This window comes from Dipteris shenzhenensis, chromosome 15 (assembly GCF_047967505.1).
Source record: "Dipteris shenzhenensis isolate YYH24624 ecotype China chromosome 15, Dip_SZ_1.0, whole genome shotgun sequence".
In the NCBI taxonomy this organism is placed as follows: Eukaryota; Viridiplantae; Streptophyta; class Polypodiopsida; order Gleicheniales; family Dipteridaceae; genus Dipteris; species Dipteris shenzhenensis.
The window spans coordinates 31,326,870-31,339,414 of record NC_141610.1 but is presented as its reverse complement, the minus strand read 5'-3'; the positions used below and the strand labels follow the sequence as shown (position 1 = coordinate 31,339,414).

Below are 12,545 nucleotides of genomic sequence, written 5' to 3'. Positions count from 1 at the left end.
CATCCTTTATCAACTAATGGTTTTATTTGGGTGACTTTGGGACCTTTTAAAGATATTTGTTGCTAGATGCTAAAACTTGAGTTAAATGCTATTTGTTTGTTACTAAATGTTATTTGGGTAACTTTGGCACTTTGTTTGTTGCTGAATCCTTAAACTTGAGTTTTGGGTATGCATTGTTGACATGCTGCTACGGATTTGTAAGTGGGGCTCAACATCTTCTACCATTTTAGAATGCAAGGCCTTGAAATAGTATAGAAAACCCCATACACTTTGCCTGATACTGATGATAATAAAATTCTCTCTACGCTAGTTTTTGAGTGGCCGCACCATACAAGCAATTATATGCGTTGATTTTCTACAATGTGAAGATGACTTGGTGGTCTACTTAGGAAGACCTAATTACGTGTGACTGTAATTTTATACAATGTGAAAATGACTTGGTAATCTACTTAGAAACACATAATTACTTGTGACAAATTTATAGTCTGTTTTTAATTAACTATGTATAGGACTTAAATTAACTACGTATGACAAATTTACGTGTGACAAATTTAATTACAATCTTTTTATACTTAACTATGTATAGCTTGTAAGGATTTTTCTTTTTACAGTCTTTTGAGTCCAATGCATAGATTGTGACGCCTTATCAATAATTACTTCTACACTTAGTGTGTAATACATGGCATATTTCAAAACGTAGTGTCTTTTTTGCTTCACATATCCTTGCAAGAAATGCCATGACATGAAGCTTTTGATCAAAACTATAAACTGTCAGTAATACGTGCATATCACTGTAAAAAATAAACCTGTCGAAGCATAAGTCTCATGACATGGGGTTGAAAAATGACATTCTCTAAATGGATTGTTTAGGCTTCTCAACTTTAGAGTTTGAATCACAAATTATTAAAAGGGTGATCAACCATGGCGGATGATGAAGATGAAGAGCTTGAAGAAGAAGCAGAGCATGTTATGGTACATGTCATTCCTTCATCTTTCATAAATGTGCAAATGATAGAATGTGAAATTTCTATGCCACATGTATTATGTTTTAATGTAGTTATGCATTCACGTATAAATTTATGTAAGGCAGATCTTGTGTGCATGTGCATGTGCATGTAGTTGTGTGTGCATGGGTGGGTCGAGGAGGACATGCATGTGTGCATGCATGTGTGCCAATGTGTTGAGTCAGTGTGTGGTTCCTTACAAGCATGCTTGCATGTTCTTGGACATGCGTGTTCGTAAAACCTTGTATGCCTATACACAAAGCATGCACAAGTGTGCAGACGTGAGAGAGAGAGAGAGAGAGAGAGAGAGAGAGAGAGAGAGAGAGATGATGATGTTCATCTTATATGTATGTCTGTGAGACTAAACGCTGCCTATGAGATCAACCAGCAACATAAGATCAATATCAAAGAAACCCCAATTCTAGTGTGTGTGTGTGTGTGTGTGTGTGTGTGTGTTTAAGGACTAAGTATGTGTACAAGTATATGTGTGCATGAGAATATAACATAAGCAGATAATATAACATAAGCTCAATATAAAAGAAAACCCAATTGTCGTGTAAAGTGTGTTTGAAGGACCAAGTGTGTGTACAAGTATGTGTGTCCACGAGAACTGCCAAAAGGTCTCATACAAAAGGATCGTGGACATTTTGTAGATGCTACAACGCAAAGGGGTAAATCTAACGAATGTGGCTGACTATATGTCTAAGCCCACCTAGCAAAGAACGTGTGTGTGTGTGTGTGTGTGTGAAAGAGAGAGAGAGAGAGAGAGAGTTTATTAAAGTCTTCGAAAGACCGAAGGGTCTATGTGACTGAAGAAACTAGATACAATGAGCTAAATGGGTGGAGCCTCTAACAGAGGACATCTACATCCGAGACAAATACAAACATAAACATAATATTAGTACAAAGTGTTTGAGCCTATAGAGAGGATGAGAATTGTGGTGTGGCATCACTGTGGTGGTCCTTTGTATGTTGTCTGAGAAACTAAGTCCTCATGGTAGCTAAGAGGGTCTTGATAGAGAGAGGCTCGAAAATAGATCGAGCTAGGCGACAGCATAAAACCCGATTAGTGTGCATGGTCCTTTGTGGTTTCCTAGCCGTGGCTCAAGTGCCATTGTCACACCTGTCTTCCGTGCCCCTGTTTTGGTGAACATGGAGGGAAGATCCCTAAGCCTAATCTGTGAGTGCCATTGTCACACTTGTCTTCTGTGTCCCTATTTTGCTGAACATGGGAAGATCCCTAAGCCCGATCCGTGAGTGCCATTGTCACACTTGTCTTCTATGCCCCTGTTTTGGGGAACATGGAGGGAAGATCTCTAAGCCTGATCCATGCATCAACGCGCTGACATGTCTATCACTCTAGGACTCAGCTATGCCATCTCTATGGGGCTTGCAGGTCTATGCTATCCAACTAGAAAAACTCAGTGATCACAAAATCTATGTAGCTGAGCATCCTAATCTCATCTATGTGTCCTGAGCAATTGGTCTTTGTGTTGTAGGCCTTATAAATGAAGGGTGAGAAATGCCCTTGGTCTAGTGAACATGGAAGGAAGATCCCTAACCCTAATCCATGCATCTACACTGACAGGTCTATCGCTCTGGGGCTCAGCTATGCTCTCTCCGTGGTACCTGCTAGTCCATGCTATCCAATTAGGAAAACAATCTAGGTAGAGTCTAGCTAAGCATCTTAATCTCATCTATGTGTTTTGAGCAACTAGTCTCTATGAAGGCCAACAAACGTCTCTGATGTGGGTGACAAGTGGCTGAAGGAGGATCCAAATCCATCTTTGAATAGGCAGTGGTTACAACCTTGAATCACATCTGAAGCAAAGTGCTCCTCTAACTCAATCTTATATAGATAACATAGAGTGCATTTTCAATCTTTTGTAGCTAATATAGAGTGCATCCAACAGTGAGTAGTTTTGAAACTTATCCAAGTAGCGATGGGAGACTTTATCTTTGACTTTCCTGTCTTTATGTGCCAATATCTGCTCCGGAACTTAAATCTCATCAAGTTCCTCAACCTATTGCTGCATCCCAGGAGGCATATCCTTCGGCACAACTCCCTAGAAAGGTTTGAGAAGACTCACATTGAAAAGCATTATGAATCCTCCAATATCAGTTAGCTGCAATCTGTAAGCTACATCATTGATGTGAAACTTGAAAAGGGCCATTGTATCTCATACTCAACTTGGGGAACAACATGTCTTTGCCCCTTCTATTTTTCAACCTTTATGGAAGCTGAAATTGAGCCTCAAAGGTTTGAGGATGCACAGGGACATCCTTCATGGCAGAAGGCCATGGAATCTGAAATTAGGTCCATTGAAAACAATGCCACATGGGATTTGGTTGGTAAAAATATTGTGGTGCGAAATGGATCTGGTTAAGTATCATTCTGATGGTACTGTGGAAAAATACAAGGCCCGTCTTGTTGCCAAGGGGTATGCTCAAGAAGATATGAGGAGACTTTTGCTACGGTAGCAAAAATAACTACAAGAGGGAATATGCATGTCACAGACAAAGTATGCTAAAGGTCTCTTGCATAAATTTAAGATGGAAGAAAGCAAACTTGTGACTACTTCGTTGGAGCCTTACCTATGCATGGTGTTGTTATAAGCAAACTCCACCAATGGCAAATACTGCTCCAATTGTGTCTTATGCTTAGACACATAGCATTTCAAAAGATCAAGCACATTGGAATCAGCCTCTTCCAACAGCCCATCGGTTTGGATCTCTGTCACTTATGATAGATTGAGGCATGCCATGATACTTAAAGATATTCTGCATGAACAATCTAGGCATATGATCCGTTGTGATCTATCTCACCGGAATGAAATGGGCCTGCTTACTGGACGTACATATCACAGTCCATATGCCATCATTCCTTGTTGGTGTCCTAGGAAGATAAAAAATAAAATCCCTAGCAAAGCTCTCCCACTGTCTACCTGGAATAGGCAACGATGCAACAACCCAAGTGCCTTCTGTCGATCAAACTCGGCCTTCTGACAAATAATGCATGTCCTAACAAAAGCTTCTACATCCCATCTCAAAGCTAGCCAATAGAAAAATTGCTCCACTATCTTCATCGTGGCATCAATGCCTCTATGTCTTACATCCGGTGGAGAATGACTCTATCAAAACCTTAGGCCTCAACTACTTTGTGACACAAAGATGACCATGCATCATAACAAAACCATCTCTGAGAGTATAATTATCATGACACTGACCATTAGACGACCCTCATCCTCTGCATACTGGTCCTTCATTGCATCCAACTCATGGTCGTATGCAACAAATATTGTTGAAACCTACGGCTTCCTTGACAATGCATCAACTACAACATTCTTTTTGCCCTCCACCACACTTTATGAAATTGAAACATGGATAAGAAATTGGCCCAATGCATATGCTTCTTGAATAACTTAGACTGAGTAAGGAAATATCTCAAGGTCTGATGATCTGTCTACACAGTGAAATCAATCCCTAGCAGCAGCTAATGCTTCCATGTAGAAAGAGCATGAATTACAACTAACAACTCTTTCTCATAGACCTGCAAATTCCTTTCAGCATCCTGCAAAACTCTACTTTCATAGGCAACAACTTGTCCATTCTGCATAAGTTCCCACATGCATCACACTAAACAACAAAATCTTTTTGGAGATCTAGCAAGATCAACACGGGGTCCAAAGTAAGCTTTTCTTCAGCTTCTCAATACTTCAATTTCATTTTCAGCCTAAGTAAAATGACACTCCCTTCTTCTGCAATGCATGAAGGGCTAAGGCAATCTCAACAAGATGGCGTATGAACCGTCTATACTATGAGCATAAACCCAAAAAAGCTGTGTACGTCATGCAAGGTCCTTAATTGTTGCCTCTATCTTAGCAGGATCCATACGCACTCTGTCTTTAGACACAATGTGCCTAAGAAAATGAATCTCAGATTTATGACTAGCCTATGATTTTTGAATTCTGCAAGCATTATTACCAAATGCTTCCTATGCTCTGCCTCATCCCATGAGAATACTATCATATCATCAATGAAAGTGCCCGTGTCCACAAAGGATCTGTGCTCCCGAAAGATTCTATCCATCATTCAGTTAAAAGAGACAAGAGCATTCGTGAATCCAAATGGAATAACCAAGAGCTCATACAACGCAAAAGTGGTTTCCTGAAAGCTATCTTGTACACATCTCAAAAAGCCAAATGCATATCTAATGATACCCGATCTTAAGTTCTATATGTCTGAAAATGCTTGATCCCTCCAATCGATCTAAAATATCATCAATTCTCAGAATCAGAAATCGATTCTTGATTATTATGTTCAATGCGCAATAATCTAAGTACATTCACCATGAACCATTCCTTTTCTGGACCAACAAAACTAGTGAACAATAGGGAGATGAACTGGGCTGAATTAACCCCTTTTCTAATAATTCATTCACTTGGCTCATGATCTCTTCTTGTTGGAGTGCATTAACTCTATATGGTGTCTTGTTCGGTGGACTACTGCTTGGTACTACATCAATACGATGATCCTCTGGCCTTTTATTGGAAGTTCCCTGGGTAAAGAATCGAAAAAGCAATCCCCAAATTGACTAAGGCAATCTGTCCACTATTTATCCAGCACAGAAAAAATGAACTTTGCAAAAACTAAATACACAGAAAGATGATTTTTCATTACCAAGCAAATAGCAAAAGCAGATACGATAGGGACTGACTCTCCCTCTCCCTTAAGTTTGACATCCAAAACATGAGTCTTTCCCCTATGCATCAAGGTGATCTTCCGATTATAGGTATCCACCATAGCACAAACTATGACACCACGGCAAGCCCAACAAAACATCACAACCCTCAAGTGGCATGATATGGAACTTCTCACCGTCCACAAGAGTTTGCATGTGCAAGCAGAGGTTTCCAATGATTAGCATAATTGGTGTACTAAATCCAAGACAAGCCAAGCCTACCTCACTCATGGGCCCCATCTCTTCTGCACAGATTCCAACTTGCCTGCTTACTTAGGGGAAATAAAGTTTGCACGAGCCCCTGGATCAAAGAAGATCAAAGAAATCATCTCTCTCACCTTGCCCCATCTAGGCATAACTCTGTAGCATCCCCGTTTGGTCAAAGACTAGAGTAACCAATATGCCATAGTTGATTGACAATGCAACTACAACAAATGCATGAAAGACTAGTGGATACAAGAGCAGTAGGATGGATAATCTTAAGAAAGCACGAATGCATTGTTGCTTGGGACAACTAGTGGATACAAGAGCAGTAGGATGGATAATCTTAAGAAAGCACGAATGCCAAGGTATGTTCGTAAGACTCCTTTTGTTGTAGGAAAGAAAAGTGATAAGCCAAGCTCTAACTAGCTATCACGTGAAGAAAGAAAAGCATTGATGGATGCCCATAAATGATTTCATTGCAAAGAAGAGGGGCATGAAGCGCATGATTGTCCTAAACGCAAATTGAGGGACAAAGCTGATGATAAGGGTGATCAGAAAGGCAAGAAGCCTAAGCCCATTGTAGATTGATCCCTGATGTCGTTGGTAAGCAAGGTGATCTCTTACTTCTTTAGGCAGCCCACAACAGTACTTCTCAATTTGCTCCGATAAAGGCACATGCCAATAAGAGCTAACGGGCAACAAAGCCTCCCAAAACTTTTTGTTACACTCTTCCAAATTATGGTAGTTGGTTGCATCCGAATTCTGCCAAGCTCTCATTACATCCACCGCGAATGTAATAGTTAGCCAAGCAAGCTGAAAATATCTATTTAAATTGAACCTAAGAATTTGGTGCTTTGTTTTTAAGTAACAAGTTTTTGTCCACCACTACAATGCATTTCCTTTGGGAAAGGTGGCTCCCTTGCACACTTTAGAAGACCCAATGAAGTTACCTCGTGAAAAGGTGGCATCAAACTATTGGACAAAAGTCAAAGCTTTCCGTCTATCATGTGCTCCATTGAAGGTATCAAAGTTCACTGCTGCCCCACCTTCCTTAAAGTCCTTTGCCTTGCCTTTGGGTGTTAAATTATCATAAATAGGTGGCTGTAAAAATGGTACTTGCATAGCATTACCCACATTATGTCCAACATTGTCACTTCCCATAGCAGGATTTGCCAAACCAGCTCCAGTTCCTTGCATACCAAACATGCATGTAGGAGCTCCCAAATTGCCATTCATTCCAATTTGCAACCCTAGCTGCATACCAATATTTCCATACATTACATTATGCATTCTGGGCTGTATACCCCCAAGCATGATCAATTGCATACCTTGCATGCTAGGCTGAAAACCAGTTTCCAAGCATTCCAAGATTATCCACAACTTGACTAGAACACTAAACCACCACCAAAATATCCTGGATGCACTAAGGATTGGGGAATAGCTTTATGCCCCTAATTTGCAAGTTGAAAATTATTGCCTTGGTCATGCAAATCAACACCAGGACTATAGATAGACTGTTGCAATGGAGCACCATGTGCATTTGGCATAACTGATGCTTGTCCATTGAATGACATAGGACCATAAGGCTTCCTTTGAATCTCACTAGATTCCCTTGAATGTGAATGACTCTTTTTCTCCTTAGGCTTCGGCGGAGCATGCAAAAACTCAGTAAACCGTGGGTCTCAACCAAGTAAGCTGCATTAGTTTTCCCACTGCACTAAGCAACTATGCCTTAACTATTACAATGGTCTACTCTGCATCATCAACCTCCTTAGACCCTTTGGACTGCAAAGCATTCACATCAAGCGCATTTATAGCTTGCTATCCATCAACATTCTCATCATCAAAAGAAGCCTCATCACACAATGATTGCCCATCTTGAGAGGATTGCAACTCCTCATCGCATCTTCATACTGTATGACACCTTTACTGAGTTGTCTTGGCTGTAACTCAATCACAGCAAATAGTACTTGCACCAGAGACAACCATAGGCTCACCTCCTTAGAAACGAAACCAGGAAACAGCCTTCAGTAACTACCAAAGGGCAGTAGAACAAAAACTTGCAATAACAATTAACTTAACAAATCCGCAAACAAAGTCACAACAAAGGGAGCTAGATTGTCCCTAGACCAAAACAAAGACATAGATTGGCCCCAAACCTTGGCACCAATTTCGGTATTTCGTAAATTGATTGGGAAACTCTACAACTAAGATTACAATCCCTCTTGCATCACGGGTATCCCACAACCAGTTTGACATCATCAATCCATGCATTTCCTCTACTGAATGCTGCTCTCTCTAATCCTGACATCAGGCATCCTAGAACCTTGACACCCAATCCCATAAATTTTTATTAGCAGTCACACTTGACACAATCCTAGAAACTGATATTAGCAGTCACACTTGACCACATAGTCCCCCACAGTTGAATACCAGTTTCCACTTGTCCACCACCAACCCGCCCAAGACATGGAGAGAACAAGCATACACAACCAGCAACAATGGAACATGAAGGAAGAGGGAGTGGTATTCTACTCTGGCGAGGCCTGCAACCAAAGGATCCCACAGGATTTAAATACTCCGCTCACCGGCCAGTCAAGACATGCAACGAAGAAAGAGCCACAACTTGTGCGATATCTCAAGAGTCCCTACGCTGCGTCTAGCCAAGAGCCACGGCAAACACTCATCGGATCCCACGCAATACCCCCCTAGAGCCCTCGCTCCCTGCTCTGCCAAGAGCCACCGATGTGAAGCTCTGTGTTTTGCTAAAAAGCCATGCGACATGAAGATTTGGGTTTCGCCAAAAAACATATGACGTGAAGACTCCAACACCCATCTGACCTGACTCCAACACCCATCTGACGTGAAGCTATAGCACCTTCATGAATTCAAGTTGGAACACGCATGCAACTAGAGGCTCCACAACGTGAAGCTTCGAATTGCCCTGCTCATTCCATTAACCACGACACCAAAAAAAAAAAAGAGAGGACACTTGGCAGCTTGGAGGAGGAGAGCTTGCAACGGGTCACAAAGAAGGAGCTCTTGGATGGAGGCTTGGAGGGGGGAGGAGGTGGAAAGACAAGAGGCAGCTTTAGGGGCAAGGAGGAGATAGAAGGTCAATGGAATGGAGGAAATGGAAGGTTACCTTGGGGGGGAAGGAGGAGATGGAAGGTCTCAGAGCCATGGGTTAAGACTTACGCAAAATTTACGAATCAAAGATCCACCTTCAGATGGGGAGTGGTTGAGGATGGTCATGCATCTTTGCCCGTGCAAAGCATGGGTTCAGTACTCGTTCCAATAAGGCACATAGTGAACTCCTTGATTAGAATGCCTCCACATGGCATGTTTCCCTTGCCTCCCTTTTTACCTTGAAACATTTATTTCACCCCAAGGCACATTTAATTCCTTTGCCTATATAACTATCCAACGCCTTGCCCACATGCCCGTTGAAAGTATTCACATGTAAATTTCACAATTATTTAGTAAAAAATTCACGTCCTCGTGACACAAACACTCAAAAGTAGTGCTCAAAAAATACATATCTAGGTGCTATTTCAGTGGGACGCGAAGATGGCTAGTATTTATCTCGAGTCGTCTCTCGTTGTGGTGGCGGGGTACGTGATCTTCGTGATCTCTATGTCCGGTGGGCCATATCAAGAGTGACATCTCAGCTCGAACGGTCCCCTCCTGAGGAGATCTGAAATTGGTCGAACCTCCATCATGCATGCCCTAGTCACCCTCTGCATCGTGCAGGGTCTGAATCAGCTGATTTGCATTGTCTCTTCTCATTGATCCACTCTGCTCTCATGTTAGCTATCTCCTCCTCTACTCTACTATGTCCCGAGGTTTAACTTGAATGCACAGGAAAATGTGACATGTAGCTTTGTCTGATCTCTCGCTATCTCTTGTTGTGCTATCACCTCTTGTTGTCTAATCTACCACAATAGGCTCTCTCTGTGGCACCACATCCCCATCAGATTGAGGCCAATGCAAACCTGGTCATGAAAGTGAATCAGTTGGGAGAGTGGCCCAAAACCCTGGCCCTCCTAAAAGAGACAGTGGTACTGTCTTCAGATCTCATAGTAGACTAGGCAAGCATATAGGTAAGTGCTCATTTGTCTCTACCTCTACTAGTGTGCATAGCCTGCAAATATGATACTCTCTAGGCATGCCCGTGGCTCTCCTTGCCTCGATCCTCAGCTGATGAGATGAGGCCTACATCTGTGCAATGGTCATTGGTGATCCTCAATGTGTGGGAGACCCATCTATCCTCCAAATACTGAGGTATGATAATCACTCCGTTCTCTGATACTCTCAAGAAGTGATCATGAGAAATGGATCTTGGTAGGGAACTCCTAGTTCCCCCCAATGTTTTGTGACATATAGAGGTAGAGTACATCCAATCCTATGATAAGGTTAAACATATAAGGTTAAACATCACAATGCAAACTACAACTTAGTGTTATATATCTAGGTGAAATATATTTAAAAAAGCATTGACCTTATGATGGTCGTCCACAAGCTTGGAAACCTTCAAGTCCATTGTGCATATCGATGATTGGCCACTAAGGCATTTCCACGAATGTCATGCTCATGTAGCAATGGGTTTAGGAGAAGCATTTATGATGGTAATCCACAAGGTTGGAAACCTTAAACTCCAACGGGAATAGTAGTGACTAGCCAATCTGGCATCCCTGCCGATGTTATGATCATCCAACAATGGGTTTAGAAGTATGTATTTATATGAAGGATTTTGTATGTAGTTTTTGTTAGCACTCTAGAGGTTGCAAAATACAAAGATTGTGAGAATCCACTTCAAATGTTGAAGAGGATACAAGCAAAAGGGGTGCTCAAAGGGCTAGAATGATAGCTCTAAAGACTACTCAATTATTGAATGCTGTAAGTGAGAAATAATACATGAGGGATATTGTGATTCTTATAAAGTCATTTTTCTTGTTAAAGTTGACCAAGTCGGGCTTGTTGAACTCAGGTGTTGATCAAGTCAATGAAAGTTAATCTTTGACTTCTTGGCTAAAAAATCAACACATTGATTTTCAACTTTGCATGTTTCTAGGTTCTAACATGTTTTTCATGTTTATAGCCTTTCTTAGATGGTTCTAAGTCCAAAATTCATCCTTGGGATGTACTCCTTGACCTCTAATGAATATAGCATGGACCAACAATGAAAATATTAAAAAAAAACTAGAGAAATTTATGTCACACATTTTTTTTAAAATATGATAGTGTGAATGTGTGTGTGTGTGTGTGTGTGTGTGTGTGTGTGTGTGTTGTGTGCATGCTTGCATCCACATGCTCACCCATAATGCTTGCATTAAATGAGAGAGAGAGAGAGAGAGAGAGAGAGAGAGAGAGAGAGAGAGAGAGTTCTAATTTGACCATATGGTGGCTTGTAAAGACATGGAGTGGTGAATTAGTTGAGCATATTCCACACGGTCAAGGTGTCGCTCATTACTCAAACAAAGATTCTTATGAAGGTTGGTATGAGGGTGGAAAAAAACAAGGACGAGGCATTTATAAGTTTGCCAATGGTGCCGAGTATGAGGGGAATTATGTTGACAATTTGAAAGAAGGCCAAGGTGTTATGAGATATCCCGACAAAAGCTCGTACAATGGTTAGTTATTGTTTGTCTTATTAAATCTTGTGCTTGTTTTTAATGTTTAAGGTATATATGAATGATTAAGAACCATCATATAATGATTTTCAAGTGCAAGAAGATAAAATACATATTCCTGAAAAATCTTGACTTATTGTATTGGTCGTCTTGCTTATATGGTAGATTTGTCATGTCCCTATCTTTCAAATATTGATTATATTGTATGTTTCATTACATCATAGGATCTTGGAAGAATGGGAAAAGGAATGGATTTGGAACGTATGTTTACCCTAATGGTGACATGTATCAAGGAGCATGGAGTGAGCATAAAAAACATGGCATAGGGACATACTTCTTCAAAGGAAGCATGAGTCAGGTGAATATTGTGATACATTGTGTTCATTCCCTTTTGTGCATAATTTTTTAACAATAAATTTAAATTAAATGGCTCATTAAAAAATTAAAAATAAACATAACATGTATATGTATGCACTTAATGCAGTTTTGTGGAACTTGGACACAAGGAAATTTTGAGGCTGGAGAATGGATACTCCGAGATGGAAATTTATATGAAGGAAGTTTTTCATTAAATAAGCCTCAAGGTATAGGCAAGTACAAGTTCTCTAAGCTAAGCAATGTACTACATGGTGAATATGTCAATCAAAAGTGGATTTGTGGTCAATTTCTATCAATGTCTTAGAGTTGTGATACTATGTTGACACCAAATAAGCAAATATTGAAGCTTATTGAGCACCATTAATCAGGTGATCCATAATGAATACTTTTAGAAAAAATAGATTGTATAAAGCTACATAGTAATTTCTTATAGAATTTCAATGTAAATGTTATAACACTATGTAAAAGCACATGCATTCACGGGCACACACACACACACACACTCATCTATATACACATATCTATATTTTTATATCTATATGTGTATGCGAACTGTCGATCCCACTTTGCACGCATGTCCCCTTG

General features: G+C 40.6%; 1 protein-coding gene across 1 annotated transcript in view; it reads left to right on the top strand.

Annotated features, from left to right (window-relative positions):
* The window catches only part of LOC147893689 (uncharacterized), a 28,361-nt gene extending 16,097 nt beyond the window's left edge, over nt 1–12,264 (top strand). Inside the window, exons 2-5 of the mRNA XM_087386343.1 lie at nt 871–972; nt 11,366–11,582; nt 11,807–11,940; nt 12,067–12,264. Of these exons, the coding sequence (XP_087242469.1) occupies nt 922–972; nt 11,366–11,582; nt 11,807–11,940; nt 12,067–12,264 (600 nt within the window). The 5' untranslated portion in view covers nt 871–921. The remainder of the gene's footprint in view (nt 1–870; nt 973–11,365; nt 11,583–11,806; nt 11,941–12,066) is intronic.
* The last annotated feature ends 281 nt before the right edge of the window (nt 12,265–12,545 follow it).